General features: G+C 35.9%; 1 protein-coding gene across 1 annotated transcript in view; it reads right to left on the reverse strand.

Moving 5' to 3' along the window:
• Nucleotides 1-12,753: 12,753 nt before the first annotated feature.
• The window catches only part of DACH1 (dachshund family transcription factor 1), a 468,151-nt gene continuing 460,000 nt past the window's right edge, over nucleotides 12,754-20,904 (reverse strand). Inside the window, exon 12 of the mRNA XM_052650244.1 lies at nucleotides 12,754-12,811. Within this exon, the coding sequence (XP_052506204.1) occupies nucleotides 12,774-12,811 (38 nt within the window). The 3' untranslated portion in view covers nucleotides 12,754-12,773. The remainder of the gene's footprint in view (nucleotides 12,812-20,904) is intronic.

Consider the following 20,904-nt stretch of genomic DNA (forward strand, 5'->3'; position numbering starts at 1 on the left):
TCTCAGTCAGAGGGAGAGGACCAATATAAACAATTTTCCAGTTTCTCACTGGTTGGGAACTCTGGCGGGTGGTGCCAAATTCATTTGGCAGTTGTCTTGGGCTTTGTTTAGAGTCTAAAACAACACATTCTGTGATAGCATCAACCAAATCACTGTATTTCAAAGGCAATCTGGCATTCTCGAAAATACACCATCTTAACCAGGCACTGTGCTAGCTGCTTTTCTATGTACTTTACCTGTCGTGTCTATTGAAGTGTTAGTTCGTAGGATCCATGTACAGGCTAAGGCTGGTATGAACTAGCAGATTGAAACAGAGAGGGCAGCCTCAGTCTCTTGCAAGATAGTCCAACTTTATTTCCATATATTTTGACCCCACAGGGTTTAATCATGATCATTTACCTCTCCGCTTCTCATTGTCCAAGTCATAGAGTTAATGGAGTTGCTCAGCCGTGTCCAACTCTTTGCGACCCCATGGACTGTAGCCTATCAGGCTCCTCCGTCCATGGGATTTTCCAGGCAAGAGTGCTGGAGTGGATTGCCATTTCCTTCTCCAGGGGATCTTCCCAACCCAGGAATCGAACCCAGGTCTCCCGCATTGAAGGCAGACGCTTTACCGTGGGAGCCATCAGGGAAGCCCAGCAATCCCTTTAGAATAACTTTATTAATGCAAAGAGCAATGTCCCAGGCTTCTGAGTGATCACCAATCAAACTGCTTTGAATACAGCCCATGGACTCCTGCAATTTCTTTCTGTTTCTATCCAGATGGTACAAATGTTGGACTGAATAACAGCTGCAACCCACATGGGCAGGTTGCCCCAATTTGACCCAACTCTGTACCTGCATCAGAGGCAATTTCACCCACTCCCTTGCTACAGCCCACAGGGACTGTTAGAGGAACAGGAGTGGGGACATTTGAAGGCTCTACATTCTCTACAGGGCCAGGTAGCATGCACATTTCTCTCTGTGTATATGTATATTTATACTACTGATTATGGAGAACCCTGACTTATACAGACGTAGGGAGAAAGGTTAGTGATTGTAACTATAAAAATATAGCATGAGGTTTGTTCTCTACTTCTGTGTCTCTATTATACTTTGAAAAATAAGTTCATTTACAGAAGAAACTGTATGCAAGACAGGAAAAAAGACACAGATGTGTATAACGGACTTTTGGACTCAGAGGGAGAGGGAGAGGGTGGGATGATTTGGGAGAATGGCATTCTAACATGTATACTATCATGTAAGAATTGAATCGCCAGTCTATGTCTGACGCAGGATACAGCATGCTTGGGGCTGGTGCATGGGGATGACCCACAGAGATGTTATGGGGAGGCAGGTGGGAGGGGGGTTCATGTTTGGGGACACATGTAAGAATTAAAGATTTTAAAATTAAAAAAAATAAAAAACTAAAAAAAAAAAAAAGAAGAAGAAGAAACTGGGCTTCTCTGGTGGCTCAGACAGTGAAGAATACACCTGCCACACAGAGACCTTGGTTTGATCCCTGGGTTGGGAAGATCCCCTGGAGAAGGGCATGGCATCCCCATGGTCAGAGGAACCTGGCATGCTACAGTCCATGGGGTTACAAAGAGTTGGACACAATTGAGTGACTAAGCACACACAGAAGAAACTACCACAACAATGTAAATCAACTATTCTCCAATAAAAATTAATTTAAGAAATAGCATGAGTTATCCCTATGATGGAAATATTCTATATCTTGACTGTGGTGGTGCTCATAGTAATATATACTTGTGATAAGATTGTGTAGAACTGAACATACATACACACACAAATAAGTGCATATAATTCTGCTGAAATCTGAATAAAGTCAGTAGATGTTATCAAAGTCTATTTTTCAGTTTTGATACTATACTATATTTATGCAAAATGTGATCCTTGAAGAAAATGTGTGGTGTATATAGGATGCCTCTTCATTAATTCTTATAATTGCATTTAGTTTATAATTATCTCCAAAAATTTAAGGTAATTAAAAGAAAATTAATCAATTAATGAATGAAATGAATACCATATTCTAAGGTAAGATGCAAGGTCATCATGCATAACTTGCAGACAGATATCTGAAAACTAATTTTCTGGCCTCAGCTGTCCATCCATCTACAGATAATAAAATTGATTAAAGAAATGAGGTGAATAATTGAAGTGAAAATGTTTCTGAGGGTTGTGGATTGTCCCAGGTTCAATTCCCTCCAATCACCCATAGAGGGTGAAGGGTATCTGTCTCTCATCTAAAGTCTAGAGAAGGGACATCAAGAGAACCGCTCAGAGTATCTGAAGCTATTGGACACAGAGGACAAGTGTCTATCTCAGGTTGGAATTTCACCTGGTAGGAACAATGAATATTCAGCAGACAAAAGAGTACTCCTAAGTAACCTGCCCAAATTAGAGGTACATTTGGTGGCACTGAAGCAATTGTAGGTAAAAAAAAACTCCTCAGTGATGATGTGGTGTCCCCAAAACCTAGAGATATCTTTAAATACTTGTCAAATCCAGAAGCTAAAGCATCATTTATGTTAGTCAATTCAGAATTTTCTACTACTCCCATCTTGGGGTAGAAACTCCCATTTTAACCCTAAAAATACATTGTTCTATTAGATTATTTGCCTATGGGATTTTTTTTTGAAATCAGATTCTGCATTTTTGTACAGTTCTTCTTACAGTGCTGGGAACTTCATTTTCTAAGAATTTGCCCATATTCATTTAGATGCTGATGTGTACCTATTGTCTTATAGTAGCCATCTGTGGGAAAAATAAAAGCAAAGCCTGTGAAGCATATACTAAGAAGCATCAAAATTTATTAATGGAAGGAGCCAAAAAATATGAATCATAAATAAACCCAGGTACATAACAACCAGATGGACTTAAATAAAAGATCCATCTGTATGGGAGCACATTTTCCTTTGTAAATCTAACAAGATGAATTAGTAAGAGAAGGACTGAGTGGTATCAACTCAGCTCCTCACACTTGGGATAGAATTTAACAGTGAGATTTCTAAAATACAAATGTTGAGGAGGGAGGGATCAAGTAGGACTTTCAGATTAACATATATATATAAAGTAAATAATTATCAAGGATCTACTATATAGCACAAGAAATTCTACTCAATATTCTGTAATAGCCTATATGGGAAAGGAATCTGAAAAGTAAATATATGTATATTTTTATGTATAATGGAGTCACTTTGCTGTACACTTGAAAATGAACATAACGTTGTCAATCAACTATATTACAATATAAAAGAAAAATTAAGTTAAAAACAAATTCTAAAAATTTAATATTTACCATTTCAATTTCTACTTAAAAAAATAAAGGTTTGAAATATATTACTGACGAGAGTATACTCAATACAAAGAAAATGGAGATGCATCATGCTAGAGATGTATCAACTAACTTATCTTCATCTGCAGTAGCGGACCAAGTTTGGCCCAGAATTAGCATTGTTAAAAGAACAACCAAAGTACCTGAGAGAAGATGGAAACTACTAGCAAAGTATCTTAAAGTTCCTGATGAATTATTCACAAGTATTTACTTTTTTATCAGAAAGCTAATCTTACTACCGTGCTGCGATTCATGGGGTCGCAAAGAATCGGACACGACTGAGCAACTGAACTGAACTGAGCAATGGATCACAGGGTCTCTACATTCATTTAGTAACTAATTATTTTAACATGATTTCAGATATTAACGAATATTCAATGATAGGTATCAGAAAATTAGCATTAATAGCTTCTCAATCTTTATTTTTATGACATTAACATTTTTGAAGAGTTTAGGCCAGTTCAAAAACTGTTCTTCAATTTGAGCCTTTATTTTTTTAAAAAACAAAGAACAAATTGCAAATAATTCAAAGCAAAATACAAGGAAAACTTTCCAGATATAGACAAGAACAAGAAAAATAAAAATTAAAAATGTACTTAGTAAGAATACCTATCATTTGCAGGGTTGGGGATAAGAGGAGAGAAATAAGTGAGGAAAATTAAGAGGAACAAACTTCCAGTTACAAAATAAATGAATCATGGGTATGAAATGTATAGTGTGTGGAAATAGTCAATAACTATGTAATATCTTGTATTGTGACAGATGGTAATTACTTATTGTAGTGACAATTTTGAAATGTATAGAGACACTGAATCACTGTGTCATGTACTAACAGTGTTGTAGCTCCAATTTATTTCAAAAACAAACTCATAGAAAAAGAGATCAGATTGTGGTTACCAGAGGAGGGAAGAGAAAGGAGGAATTAGATGAAAATTAGTCAAAAGGTACAAACTTCCAGTTATAAGATAAGAAACTACTTATAATGTGCAATTAACACTGTGATATAATGTAAAACTAACTCTAGTATGTTATATACACAAACTTATAAGAGAGTAAATCCTAAGAGTTCTCATCACAAAGAAATTTTTTTTCAATTTCTTTAATTTTCTATCTATATGAGATGATGGGTGTTCACTAAACTTACTGTGGTCATAATTTCATGATGAATGTAAGACGAATTATTATGCTGTATGCCTAAAACTTATACAGTTATATCTCAATAAAACTGGGGAAAAAAGAAGGAATACTTATCATATTCTGTTTGCTTGACTAGTTACGATTTTTTGAGCACTTACTATATGGCAAATATTGAGTTAAGTATTTAGCCTAGGAGTAACAGTGAAAAGAAGAGAGGTGAAAAACAAAGGAGAAAAGGAAAGATATAAGCATCTGAATGCAGAGTTCCAAAGAATAGCAAGAAGAGATAAGAAAGCCTTCCTCAATGATCAATGCAAAGAAATAGAGGACTACAACAGAATGGGAAAGACTAGAGATCTCTTCAAGAAAATTAGAGATACCAAGGGAACATTTCATGCAAAGATGGGCTTGATAAAGGACAGAAATGGTATGGACCTAACAGAAGCAGAAGATTTTAAGAAGAGGTGGCAAGAATACACAGAAGTGTACAAAAAAGATCTTCATGACCAAGATAATCATGATGGTGTGATCACTCAGCTAGAGCCAGACATCCTGGAATGTGAAGTCAAGTGGGCCTTAGAAAGCATCACTACGAACAAACCTAGTGGAGGTGATGGGATTCCAGTAGAGCTATTTCAAATCCCGAAAGATGATGCTGTGAAAGTGCTGCACTCAATATGCCAGCAAATGTGGAAAACTCAGCAGTGGCCACAGGACTGGAAAAGGTCAGTTATCATCCCAACCCCAAACAAAGGCAATGCCATAGAATGCTCAAACTACCACACAATTGCACTCGTCTCACACGCTAGCAAAGTAATGCTCAAAATTCTCCAAGCCAGGCTTCAGCAATACGTGAACCGTGAACTTCTTGATGTTCAAACTGGTTTTAGAAAAGGTAGAGGAACCAGAGATCAAATTGCCAACATGCACTGAATCATGGAAAAAGCAAGAGAGTTCCAGAAAAACATCTATTTCTGCTTTATTGACTATGCCAAAGCCTTTGACTGTGTGGATCATAATAAAGTGTGGAAAATTCTTCAAGAGATGGGAATACCAGACCACCTGACCTGCCTCTTGAGAAATCTGTATGCAGGTCAGGAAGCAACAGTTAGAACTGGACATGGAAAAACAGACTGGTTTCAGATAGGAAAAGGAGTACATCAAGGCTGTATATTGTCACCCTGCTTACTTAACTTATATGCAGAGTACATCATGAGAAATGCTGGGCTACAAGAAGCAAAAGCTGGAATCAAGATTGCCGGGAGAAATATCAATAACCTCATACATGCAGACGACACCACCCTTATGGCAGAAAGTGAAGAGGAACTAAAAAGCCTCTTGATGAAAGTGAAAGAGGAGAGTGAAAAAGTTGGCTTAAAGCTCAACATTCAGAAAACGAAGATCATGGCATCTGGTCCCGTCACTTCATGGGAAATAGATGGGGAAACAGTGGAAACAGTGTCAGACTTTATATTTTTGGCCTCAAAATCACTGCAGATGGTGACTGCAGCCATGAAATTAAAAGATGCTTACTCCTTGGAAGAAAAGTTATGACCAACCTAGACAGCGTATTCAAAAGCAGAGACATTACTTTGCTGAATAAGGTCCATCTAGACAAGGCTATGGTTTTTCCAGTAGTCATGTATGAATGTGAGAGTTGGACTGTGAAGAAGGCTGAGCACCGAAGAATTGATGCTTTTGAACTGTGGTGTTGGAGAAGACTCTCGAGAGTTCCTTGGACTGCAAGGAGATCCAACGAATCCATTCTGAAGGAGATCAGCCCTGGGTGTTCTTTGGAAGGAATGATGCTAAAGTTGAAACTCCAATACTTTGGCCACCTCATGCGAAGAGTTGACTCATTGGAAAAGACTCTGATGCTGGGAGGGATTGAGGGCAGGAGAAGAAGGGGATGACAGAGGATGAGATGGCTGGAATGCATCACTGACTCAATGGACATGAGTCTGAGTGAACTCCAGTAGTTGGTGATGGACCTGGAGGCCTGGTGTGGTGCGATTCATGGCGTAGCCAAGAGTCGGACACGACTGAGCAACTGAACTGAACTGAAATCTTACTACAGCCTTGAAATCTATTTTGTTTTGTCTACACTGTTGCTAAGGGTGTATATTGTTACATTTTTAGTGGTCGCTCCTGGTATTATGTTCCATATGCAAAACTTATCACAATCTGCTGCTGCTACTGCTGCTAAGTCGCTTCAGTCGTGTCCGACTCTCTGCGACCCCATAGAAGGCAGCTCACCAGGCTCCCCCATCCTTGGGATTCTCCAGGCAAGAATACTGGAGTGCGTTGCCATTTCCTTCTCCAATTCATGAAAGAGAAAAGTGAAAGTAAAGTCGCTCATTGGTGTCCGATTCTTAGCGACCCCACGGACTGCAGCCTACCGGGCTCCTCCGTCCATGGATTTTCCAACCAAGAGTACTGGAGCTGGGTGCAGTCTCCTTGTCTTGAATGACATTTTACCAGTACAAATGAAGCGTGGAAACATTACTCCTTTCACACAACTGTATACTTCCCCATTTACGAAATTATTTGTTTTCCCCACACTGAGACTCATACCACAGTGTGTCGTAAGTTATTCTCTCACAAATCTGGAGTCTTTCCAAAGAGAAGGGCTTAGGACAGCCTCTTAAAAACTGAATCACAGGAATGAAAATTCGAAGAGTTCCCCCCAAATGGTTTGCACTGTGAAAAATGCTCAAACTGAGGTCGTTCAGAAGGGAGAAGTCTCAGTGATAATTCAAAGTTTTACCTCCTTGTGTACTTAGTCTGCAGTCATATTAGCCAGTAATTTTATTTAGAAACAATAATGTGACTTCCATTGAATTTGACTGATAGAACTGCAAATTCATATTCAATTCAGCATTAAGTTCACAATGCTGAAATTAGTTTTAAAATACATGTTAATTGTTTACAGATTTTAGATCATTTTAATGATTTTACAGAAATATTAGTTGGCTTTTGTAGTGGCTGTACAGCTCACAAGGGACCCCACTAACTTTAGCTACCTGTTAATGTGAGTCTGAGTGAACTCCGGGAGTTGGTGATGGACAGGGAGGCCTGGCGTGCTGCAGTTCATGGGGTCACAAAGAGTCGGACACGACTGAGCGACTGAACTGAATTGAACCCCATAGCAGAAGACCAGCTAGTCACTTTCTATGTGTTACTTGCTACCCTCCCAGACAGTGATCTTCAACGGGGCTGCTTATTAGCAGAGACATTACTTTGGCAACAAATGTCCATCTAGTCAAGGCTATGGTTTTCCAGTGGTCATGTATGGATGTGAGAGTTGGACTATAAAGGAAGCTGAGTGCTGAAGAATTGATGCCTTTGAACTGTGGTGTTGGAGAAGACTCTTGAGGGTCCCTTGGACTGCAAGGAGATCCAACCAGTCCATCCTAAAGGAGATCAGCCCCGGGTGTTCACTGGAAGGACTGATGCTGAAGCTGAAACTCCAATTCTTTGGCCACCTCATGCGAAGGGCTGACTCATTGGAAAAGACCCTGATGCTGGGAAAGATTGAGTGCAGGAGGAGAAGGGGATGACAGAGGATGAGATGGTTGGATGACATCACCGACTCAATGGATATGGGTTTGGGTGGACTCTGGGAATTGGTGATGAACAGGGAGACCTGGCATGCTGCGATTCATGGGGTCGCAAAGAATCGGACACGACTGAGCAACTAAACTGAACTGAAATGAGGAACCTAAAAATCCTGATGCTGCAGCCCCAACCCCCAGAAATTCCAATTTAATTGGACACAGTATTTTCTCAAATTCCCCAAATGCATGTATTGCAGTACCTAGCTAACTAACTGCCACATGCGTTGACTTGAGACAATCAGAACTCAGAGAATCTACCTTAGGACAGTAAGAAAATGACTGCTTTGCCTCGATGGGTGGGGTCTTATGCTCCTGAATAATACAGGAATCAAGAGGAATATGTATGCCTGCAATGAGAGGAGAAAGAAGCAGAGTCACTGAGAGGAGCAGAAGGAATGGGAGGGTGGTTCAAGGGGGATATTTATGGCTGATTCATGTTGATGTATGGCAGAAACCAACACAATACTGTAAAGCAATTATCCTTTAATTAAAAATAAATTAATTAAAAGAAACACAAAGTTTGTGAGGACTGGCAAGAAGAGTGATATGATTGAAATACATGAAAAGTAACAGAAAAAGCATAACTAGTATGGTGTTTTACATAGAGGGAAATATATTCTTGTCAATCTCTGCAGAATTGTCTGACCTGCAAACTATCTTGTATTAGTCACTAGAAAGTGAATGCACAAAATGGATATAGATTGTTACCACTTAGTAGGAAGGTATCTAAGTCAATACCCTCTTAACACTAGTTCTACATCCATGGCAGACTAGGAGACACTCACTGACTCTTCTCTTGCTGAAAGTTAAGACTTCCTATTCCAACAAAATTATAAGCTCCTCTGGGGCAAAGCTATGTTTTCATTCATTACAACACTTAGCACTGTGCTTTCTGCAGAATGAGGCTTTATTAATGAATCTGTTTAAAGGAATAAATGAGGATCAGTTCAGCTTTTATATACCAGTTGTACATATGAAAGATAAATGTTAGCACCACGCCTACACATGAAAAAAAGTGATATAGTTACAATGTCATTTGCAATATTTTAATTCTATTAACATCTCTACTCCCCATATTGTAAAAATGCAATCCATGTAACTTTTATTTATAATTTACTCTCTTCTAGTAATAAATAACTTTTGTTCATATTGTAAATTTCCTAATGCCAATGAAAACACATGGGGAGAAACCTTAAATCATCACCAAATTCTGCTAACATCCAGAGGCCATATGATAGTCTAATACAAGTCTTACCAACATAAACCTGTGAGGACAGAAGAGAAAAATGTGTTTGTAGTGGTCACACAAACATTTGAGGTTTTTATTAGGGATCTATCACTATTTGTTAATTCATGGAAATAATTTCTTTGGACAGAAAAAAAAATCATTTTCCATTCTTTTGGGAATGTTTGGAGTATTCACAGAGTATCTGTGATTTCCTTAAGTGTGGCATTTTGGATTGGTTAAAACGTTTATATTATTAAAGGCTATTGGAATTGCAAAGATTCTAAAAGCCTTTTTTTTTTTTTAATGATAGAGAGTAAAAACAAAACACTGAGTGAGAGTTACAAATCTACACTCCTATAGATACGGGAATAATATATTTTGTTCCATCAATATGTCTCCTTTACATTATTCAGCACAAATCTTTGTGAAATAAGAATCATGGGAATATAAGAATATAAAGGAAAAAGGTACAAATAACAGCTTCATAAACTGAAAAATGTACATAAATAAATCATGTATATGTGGGCAGTTTGCTTAGCTGGCAAGAAACAAAATATGGAAAATCTGCTTGTTAAACAATAACTACAGAGTGTGCTTTTATGATGTTTTTCACCGCAGTAATTCATATTAGAGATAGAAGCAGTTGCATGTTAAATAAAATCATTGAGCATTGTTCCCTTCATATTGTAAAGAGCTGACTTATGTTGTTTTTAGATGCCTCCCATTAGAAAGTAAATATTCCTTCAATGCTATGCATTTCACAAAATTTAATAAAGATGAACTATAAATAAAGTCACTGGGAGATTTCAGACAGTTTTATTAGGAGATTGTTGAAAAGAAAAAGAAAATTAAATACAATAACAGTAAACGTGGTTCTCACATTGAAACCAGGCTCAAAGAACTAGGCTACCATAGAAAAATTTCCAATTCTTGCATTATGATGTAAAAACAGATTTTTGTACAGATTTTGTACAACAAAATTCGTAATAACCTTTTATCATTTTTAGAAAACTTTAAATATATAGATAAAAATAGACAATTTTCATAGGTCCTACATGAAGATGAGTATGTTCTGTTTCAAGGGCTTGCATAGAGCGCAAATGTGGTTATAATATAGAACAACTAGACATTAATAATTTTAGGATTACAAAAGCATGGAAACCATAAAATGGGCACAATTTTACTTGTTTAAACCAAAAAACGAATTTTAAACCAACCTGTATAACTAATAAAGGGTAAAAAACTTAAGTTACAGACTTAAAATAACATTTCTTGACTTGTAATATTTACAACATGTTAGTAAGATTCTCTCTTTAGCTTTTTTTTATTCCTTTCTAAAATTTCCTTTTATAGTGAACCAAACACTAAAGCATTCTCAAAGGTCTGGAAAATATGTATTTTAAAACTATTTAACCTACTTAACAGGTGACTCTATGCAAGAAGCAGAGCAATGGCTGATTACTACTTATGGAAGTTGTGGGCTTTTAAAAAAAAGCTTTCAAAAATGTATGATTCAAAAGGTTGCCACAAGTCCCTCTGATTTTAAGTTTTATAATCCTTTAAAGACTGCATACAGGGAAAAGCAAGAGATACATACAACAAGGAATAAAATCTCTTGTGTTCAAATAACAAAAGATGTTTATGGAAGAATTATGCTTAGAAAACCAAGTTTCTATAAAGCACTTACTAACAGTGTTTTAAATAAAAATATTGCTCCCTTTTAAGCAAGCTAAAAATAGGAACTGCATATATAACCTTTTTATTGTATTAAAAATGGCCTTAGCTGGTTAATAGCGAGCTACACAAAAGAAACACGTTTCAGTATTGCAAGGAAGACCTAAAAACTATAGAAGCTTAGTGCCAGTGTATCTATAATGTTAATTTCTTAACCAAATCATTAATAGCCAATGAGAACTATCTTAAACATTTTTAAGGTAGTTTCCTTGGCCATTTAAGATTTTGCTATTTATGGTAATAAATAATGTTAAGATCATAAAATTTAAGATGACAGCAAAATCATTAAATGTCCAGCAACTGTACTGACTCATGATTTCAGTCTTTAAAGGTGTAACTCCATGTATGTAAAAACAAAGAGAAGGTAACTTCAGCCTGTAGTAAGCACTGTTTGCAGCTTGACTTCCAGTTATCTGCACAAAAGTGAAAACACATATGGTAACTCTCAAGAAGACAGTGAAAATAACACATAGGCACCCTTCCCTCTGACCAGGGTGGGAAGCACAACACATTTGAACTTTATCACTCAGCGCTACATGGTATTGGACTGATACATCAAAGATCAAGAGTTTGTTAGGTTTTGTCTTTCAGCAACATTAACATAATATGACATTAACATATAAAAATATTTCTGGTGTTTTGATTTACTATTCAGCCACAATCCATTCTCAATAGTGCAGTTTGGGGCACTAACTAGGGTTCAATATACAAATAAAAGTGGCTGACACAGAGTTCTGTTGTCACCAGATGCATAAGATCTCATTCATTAATACTGTGACTCCAGACAAATATTTACATGCCTGCATGCGTTAAAACCAGAAAGGTGTCTTTCTGACCAACAGGGTGACAAAACATATTTTCTAAAATTTTCATTTTCCTAAACTCTAGTATACTACTGCATACATAATACCTTCCTTGTATGTTTTATGTTTATATACTGTACATGTGACCAACAGTTTGAAGAAGAAGCATCCTGATCATTTTAAGTTCTATATACCACTACCAGTTTGGAATGAAAACATGTTACATTTATATATTTTTTAAGGTAAAAAGACCTTCAGTGAAACCTTTTGGCTTATATCCAATGCTTCTTTTCAGATATGCAAAATGTTATTTCACGGGGTTGTTGTCAATATCCATTTGTTGGTCTTTTGGAAAGTACATGAGACAAAAATCTTCAGGAGAAAAACCACAGTTAGAGAGTTTAAAATAGAATGTAACAATATTATTCTGTGATTTACTGACTTTTTAGGAATCCTCTATGTCCTCTACAAGTTCATTTCCAAGTGTTCTTGCTGGTTTCTGGAGGACATAATTCTGTAAGTCTAGGTGACCAGTGCTACAAGAATCTTGATGTGCTCAGATACAGAATTTTCAGAAGAGGAAAATGGTTCATTCCATTAAAAAACAAAAGGTAGGTCTTATTCAGACCTGCTTTTAAACTGTATACAAGTGTCCAGCAGCAAAGTTGCAGTTATTAACTGTATGAAGTTTGATACTTGTACATTTACAAACATTCTCAGGTCTCTGGTATGAACCACAGATGAAAATCAATAAAGGAAAACCTTTTTTTGTAGAATACTTAAACTTTAAAGAACATTAATACACAAAATTGAGGAAGTTCCCTTAAAAGGACTTTATTTTTTTCCAAACTTTCCAATGATGAACGTCTGACTGCAGAGTTCTTTACTATAACATGGGTTTCTTCAACAGGAAAGATTCAGTACATGACAGTAGTTTTCAAATACAGTCTTCCATCTAAAAATGAACAACAAAAAATAATTATATGACATCTTGGAGACAAATGTGAAAATAAAAACTACACAACCCAATATAAAATTTGTGGGTTTTATTCTATCTTCACTTATTTAGGAAGCAACATTTTTCACATATTCTCAAAGTCAATTTCATAATTACATTGAGTTTATATGTTTGAAACGAATACAGCATTTCATAAATTCTCATAAATATATATTTGCTATTTTGATATCAGTACAGAGCACTCAGAAAATATGTAAGAGTATGTGTGTGTGTGTTACTGATATGCAAAGCTAGTTGATTTCTGTTGAATGACAATTACTTCCTCCAAGCTTGCAGAACCAATTTTTTTCTGAATGCACTCAGATATATCTCCATTATGAAAGACTGAGAGGTGTTGTTAAATATACTATGTAATGCAACTCGTGTGCACACTTGTTGCTATTTATATGAAAGTCATCCAGGTTATTTCATCAATATCAATGAACTATAATCTTTCCACCTTGAAGTGAGATTAATAGAATAATTAAATATTAAGATGCAAATATATTACTCAACTTTTACCAGTTAAGAAATACAGCTATGTGAAAAAGAAATAAATTAAATCTTCAATAAATCTACTAGAATGAAGCATAAATAAGAAATCAAAATCCAGAGGAAAAACAAAGCAAAACATAAATCTATTACCCTCTCAACTGTCCACTTTATGGTGTGGTTTAAACTTTCAAAATATTTGTATAAAATGTTTAAATTTCACATAATTTAATATCTATAGTAGAAGGTATATAGAAAAGTAAAGTTTTCAAACATTTGAAAAACGCTTATTGCAGTGCAAGTGTTTGCGAAATGTCTGGTAACTTTAAGAATTCATACATAAGGAACTAGAAATAAACTACAGTGATTTAGGAAACATAGTCTAAATATTTGTAGATCTCACCTTCAACATTAAGTTAATTGAGTGCTTATACATAATCTGCGGTAATTAGTAACTTAAAACCAACGTTAAACCATTTTTCTACTTCACAGAAATATTGATGTACCTAAAATTGTATATTCCTACCACATGTTTTAGCTTTGCCTCCAGGATATTATGAACTATGGCTTATTGGTATAATCTGAGCACCCAGTGAATGTTCAATAATTATGGGTTTGAATGAACAAATGAATGAACAAATCAGATACAATTTTCCTGTGGTTTATATATACAAAGTAGATAAATAAGCCCAAGTAAACCTAATAAACTAATATTATAAAAAATTTAAAAATAAAGCTTCAGTTTTTCACATTCTTAGTATCATGTGTCTAAAAATCAGAACTCCTAATAGATATTTTTGATAATGAGTTTTACTAAGTAAAGCAACTAAATGGTTTTAAAATCTATAATAGAAATTATAGGAATAACCAGAGAATACTGGCATTTTTAACCAAAATTTTCTAATTCTTAGTCTTTATTTAATTTAACCCAACTTTTTTTTCCTTCCAATTTATCTCAATATTTCTATCATTCATGTATTCACTTATGTTGAAGATATCATTCTCATTCTTCTTTTTTTTCTAATAGACAATGTTTCCTAAGATTAGACAGGGGAGGAGGAACATTTGTCTTCAAAATTCAAATTTCATTCAGTGAAGTCATTCAAAATACTTGTGGAAAAGAAACGATTTGCTCAAAATTAACATCTCAAGATTACGAATTCTTAAAAGTCTTTTTCCATTAAAGAAAAAAATTAAAGCCTTAAAGATTATTGATACCTACAGCACGTTAGGAGAAGGAATGCAGTAGCAAAGAATGGTTATACAAAAGTCATTCATTAATCATCAATCATTGTAGTTTTGCACATTGTTATAAGGAGAAAGAAACGGCAACCCACTCCAATATTCTTGCCTGGAGAATCTCTGGACAGGGGAGCCTGGTGAGCTACTATCCATGGGATCACAAAGAGTCGGACATGACTTGGCACACAGCACACATGTTGTTTTAAAAGATCCACTAGCGAGATTCTTCATCCAGGTTCTATATAATTGGCATTGACTTTCTTCTCTAATCTTATCTGTCACCCCTCTCCCTCATGCAGTAACCCTGTCGCACACCAAGCTCTGCACTGCTGAGGTCTGTTATTCCTTCTAGAAGCTTCAAAATAAATACCTCCTCCTTCCCTGCTTGCATTGCTGTCTTATTAAACATCTCTTAATAGAGCTCACCATAAGAATCAGCTTCACGGCACTTTGTCTCACTTTGATGTTACATATGAGAAGTTTCTTACACAGCGAGACCCACAAAAGCAGCAGCCATAATTCTTTTCCCATTAGTATCAGAAGGAGAATGCTTCAGCATGATGCTTTCTTTAAAGATTTTAATGCAGTCTCATATGTTAAACTTTTGGAGAAATTAATTAATTAACATGCTTATGTGCTAAAAATAATTCCTTTAGCATTTAGAGATTTTAAAGTCTATCTGAAACTAAATTTTAAAACAAAAATATATACATTAAAAATATAACACAATAATTTTGGAAGATTTTTATTGCAGCCATATACAAAATATGTTTATAAAAATTATAAACATATTTATGTGCTCAGTATTTAGTCTACTATAACAAGTACTTTTAATAAATATGTCTCAAATTTTTGACTCATGTTCATAACAGGTGGAAAGCATCAAGCATTAAAAATGCTGGCTGTAAAATAGATTCCAATTGTTATAGTTAAGGCATTTCCATGGTTCAATAATACTTAGATATCAGAGATTATCTGCCTTAGAATTAACTGGAAATAGAAATTTATCAGGCACAGACAGACTCTAGAAGAGTAACTCTCTCTCCTTTTGTCTACAAAGCCTAACTTTGAAGCAGGCTTACTTTATAATTTTATCATATTTATTAAAACGTTTTACTTAGTCACTAAGTCATGTTCATGGACTCCTTGTGACTCCATGGACTGCAGACTGCTAGGCTCCTCTGTCCATGGGATTTCCCAGGCAAAAATACAGTAGTGTGTTGCCATTTCCTTCTCCAGGGGAATCTTCCCCACTCAGGGATCAAATTCACATCTCCAGCATTGCAGGAATATTGTTTCCCACTGAGCCACAGGGGAAGCCCTTATTGAAACATATTTCTGGATAAATCAGAATCTGTAAGGAAAAAAAAAGTTTTAAGTAATTTTATGTTGTTCCTGAGAAATTATATTGACCTGCTAATCTACAGCAAATAATCACATATAGATGTACCCAGAGAGCTAACATCAGGCTTCTGAGTTATGGGACCCCACTCCAGCACTCTTGCCTGGAAAATCCCATGGACGGAGCACTCTTGCCTGGAAAATCTCATGGACGGAGGAGCCTGGTGGGCCGCAGTCCATGGGGTCGCTGAGAGTCGGACACTAATGAGCGACTTCACTTTCACTTTTCACTTTCATGCACTGGAGAAGGAAATGGCAACCCACTCCAGTGTTCTTGCCTGGAGAATCCCAGGGATGGCGGAGCCTCATGGGCTGCCGTCTATGGGGTCGCACAGAGTCAGACACGACTGGAGCGACTTAGTAGTAGTAGTACTAGGTCTGCCTCAGGCCTCCAATAACAAACCACCTGAGAGCAAGCCTAATGGCAAGGGTGCTAGATAAAATACATGGGCCCATAATTCAAACTGTGCCATGGTTTTATGTTATGTAATAAGTATTCCAATATTCTGTCCTTGCCTGACTCTTCAAACAGTAGGCAAAGTGATGGAGCCCTAGAGAAGGCCCTAAAAATCAAGCTACAGGATGGAGATTATTGGAACTTCTGAGTATTTTCATGGCTAAGACTTCATTATTCAGAGTTGTATTACTGGCATTTAGAAGCTCAGAGGCTTTATTTATGTTTTGTTTCCACGGCTGTCTTTTGTACATTGCACTTCATTTCTAAGTAGATAATCTCACATCTACTCATCATTTCCTATATCATCTTTATTTCTGTATTTGCTGGCCACCAAGAAATATTTTTCCTGATGCTGAGCATGGTTTATGAAATAATCATTCCCTGATATTTCAACTGGGTAAGAATTTTTTAAAGATCAAATCAACTAGAAATAGGAGCTTCCCAGGTGGTGCTAGTGGTAAAGAACTTGTTTGCCAATGCAGGAGACTTAAGAGACGAAGGTTCAATCCCTGGGTCTGGAAGATCCCCTGGAAAAGGGCATGGCAACCCACTCCTGCCAGAGAATCCCATGGACAGAAGAGCCTGGCAGGCTACAGTCCATAGGTTTGCACAGTCAGACACAACTGAAGCGACTTAGCATGCAAATTGGAAATAAAGGTAATAATAATTATGAACAGCATAGATAATATTTTCTGAGAGTCTATTGTGTTCAGGGCACTTTACAGATTTCAAATCTAAACTTTTCAACAACTCAACAAAAAAAATGTATTCTTAGTGCCTTTTACAAATAGGCTATTAAAGCCTAAAAAAATTAAGTTATCCTGCATATTTTCAAAGAACTAGCAAATAGATATGCAATGAATTGATATTTACTTGAATCCACATCTATTCCATTATGTCACTTCCTCTAAAAAGCAGTTGGAAGATTACTGGAGGAAATACACTGACTCTGATGCAGAGGAAGGGACTGAACCTTAGACATCTTGATTATCATCAGTCTCCCTATTTTGTAAATCTGTTCTCACCATGTTCTCAGAAAACAGAGGCTTCCTTTTAGTATGCAAAGCCTCAAATGAACAACTTGAAATCAGAACTAGAATTCTTATAGTTTGGTTTCAGAGCAAATATCTTCCTTTGACACAATGATTATTTGCTTTTGTAAGGGAGGCTGATATGACAGAAAAATCATCAAGTGGCACTTTGTGCATGGGAGTACTTAATTAAAAAGTCTCTTCTAATTAAAAGCATGTGGGAGTAGGGATTGAGTGAAACTATTTAAATTACAAATTCCTTTAATAGTTCCAAAGTTCATTGTGATTTGATGCTTACAGCTCTAATTTGGTGAATAAGTAAGTATCTAGATCACTGAATAGTTTATTGCAGGTACGAATTTCTGCATGCTGCTTACTGTTATTATGCAGATTTAGATCTACAGATGAGTTAAAGAAAATATTTTAAAATACTTATAAAAATTGATCTCATGTTTTAATATAGTTCTGTTTTGTGTTTGTGAATTATATTTACTTTTTAAATTTCATTTTTAGTTTATATTAGAGTATTGTTGATTGACAGTGTTGTGATAGTATCAGGGGTACAGAAAAGTGATTCAGTTATACATATACACTGATTTAATACTTTGTACCTATTTTTATATGTAGTTATTTATAGCATCTAATACATATAAACAGATATAGAATTTAGCTCATATTCCATATATGAAACTAAAGTATTAAATAGCTTGATCATTTATTTTAAAAAGTTAATGAAGTTTGTTCAACAACAATCACAATATATGATGCGATTTTATTACAAATTGGAACAATTTCAAATTGCTTAGGTGGATTACACCAGAAATCCAATGCTTTCATGGAAACATTAAAAAGAGACTGTGTCACTGAAGAGTATTACTCAGTATGCAGATAGGTATATATTCCAGTTTTGAATAGAACTCCCTTGAAAACATACACAAGGATCTCTTGTTTTTTGTTTTTTGCACAAAGAGATTAATAAATTACATTTCTGTTAGGAAGTAGCGTTATTAAAAATAGCATCTATTTGGTCAAAACTTATATCCAGACATCTGTAATTGAATGAATTTTGCTGCTTTCACAAAAAAGTTGTATGTGCCCATATCTTATTACTCCAGAGCTGAGAAAAATATGAATATAACAGATGGCAAACATATAAGATCATTTATCTAGAACATTTAATATTTACCTAAAGAATATTAGGCTAATATGAAATGTAGTAGCCCTAAACTTTTCTCAACATAATGTCTTAATCATATAAAGTAAAGGAAACCAAAAGAAGAGATGAAAAAAAAGTTAATGATTCATGTAATATTTGATAAGACAACGAAAGGAAGTCAAAATAAAAGCAAGAAAACAGAAACAGATGGGAAGGATCTTTGTCAAGTCATAACCCCTCTTCTAAAACCCCTAAAGGAAGAAGCTAATTAAAGAAAATATTGTTTCTTGCTTTTTTAATATAATTTTATATTTAGAGTAAGAACATTCTGCTAATGCTGAGGCAAAGAAGCAGAGACAGAAAGTCTACATTTAACATGAAAAATATTTTAAGAGAGATTGATGTTCAGCACAAGCTCTTTTACAAGAGGATACTGAGTAAATATCATTTCTTCTCATGAAATGCAGATAATAACTGTATAAGTGATTTCCAGAAGTTATGGTCAAGGTTGTGTTCAAAAATGATGAAAAGACAAAAACTGAAGAAGTTGCAACAGATTTTGAATTTTAGATCTTTCAGGGTGATAGCTGCATAACCTGCGGCCCACAAAGTTGAGTGAAAATGAGAAAGGACTGGACATCAGATCCCTTTTGAATGCTTACTCTGTACACATCTGGTGCCATTCTAGAGAGTGGGCAGATACTATGTGTAAGAAGGCACACCAAGCAGAGTGTCTTATACAGAAGCCAAATATACTAGTACAGGCAGTAGGTAATGGATTACCTAATGGACCAAAATGGCCCAGCTCATTTGAAATCAGAGTAGATAATATCATGTTTATTACAAAGTTAGTATGAAGTAAAGCTCTTGATTGTGGCTAATATTGTAAACAATTTTGTAAACAAGAACTGCTTTTTATAAATTTTTCAGTTTTCTTCAAAGAAGAAAGTGGATGAGAACATCTTCTAGTTTAAAACATGCTCTGAGAACAGAAGATTATTATCTAAAGTTACTATACATAAAAGGTAAAAAGGTAGCTACATTTTTAAACAGAAACAATAAAAATAAATCCCTTTCTACACATGAAAAAACTTATTAGACTCTAGGTAAACCTTCCCAGGTGGCGCTAGTGGTAAAGAACCCACCTGCCTATTCAGGAGACATGAGACACAGGTCTCATCACTGGGTCAGGAAGATCCCCTGGAGGAGGGGGTCTTCCTGAATCCACTCCAGTATTCTTGCTTGTACAATCTCATGGACAGAGGATCCTTGGTGGGCTACAGTCCATAAGGTCACTAAGGGTCGAACACAACTAAAGTGACTTAGCACAAAGGCACGCAAGCACAATTACAGGGGGAAAGACTGGAACTTTGACATCTTGACAAACTGAAGCAAGTGGAATTAGACTTGAGGTATTGGAGCTAGAAGGAAATATCACTGAGCAGCCTGATCTAATCACACATTCTTTTTAAATAGAAACTAAACAGACAAACCAGTAATGAGAGTTGAGCTTAAAAATGTGGAGAGAAGGCACTTGAAGATGTACAGAGGTCTATGGTTAATCTTAGCAAGCTTGGAGTTAGTCAGCTCCAGCCCTGCGCAAAATAATTTTTCCAAATGACTAGTCAGTTTAAAGTATCTAGTTCTTCTAAGAAATTACGTTCTTATTGTAGGTCTCTTAAAGTGTCCCTTTGCTTGAATTTCATCATTGTCAGGTATTTACTGCTTGTCTATTCACCAAGAACCAGGCAATCTATGCTTAATGTTAAAAAAATTAGCCCTCTATTAAAATGTTTTAGATGTGAATGATTAGCCTATACTCATGGAGATAGAGTTTGGATCCTATACACTGTATTACTAAGACCTAAGTGTTCTTACAACACTTGCCCTAGGATCCAAACTCTTGTCCTCTGCCAAGTTATTTCTACTCTGCCTATACTTCTATTTGGCTCAGAGGTTAAAGCATCTGCCTGCAAGGTGGGAGACCCGGGTTCAATCCCTGGGTTGGGAAGATTCCTTGGAGAAGGAAATGGTAATCCACTCCAGTATTCTTGCCTGGAGAATCCCATGGACAGAGGAGCCTGGTAGGTTACAGTCCACGGGCCGCAAAGAGTCAGAGAGGACTTCACTTTCACTTTCATACGTCTATTTGCCTATCAGTATAGAATACACAACCTGAGTCTAATCAAGAGGAAATATCAAATGCAAAGTGAGAAACATTCTCTTAAGACTTTTTTCAAACATGTCAATTTTACAATTTTTTTTATAATTT

This window comes from Budorcas taxicolor, chromosome 12, assembly GCF_023091745.1.
Source record: "Budorcas taxicolor isolate Tak-1 chromosome 12, Takin1.1, whole genome shotgun sequence".
Taxonomy (NCBI): Eukaryota; Metazoa; Chordata; class Mammalia; order Artiodactyla; family Bovidae; genus Budorcas; species Budorcas taxicolor.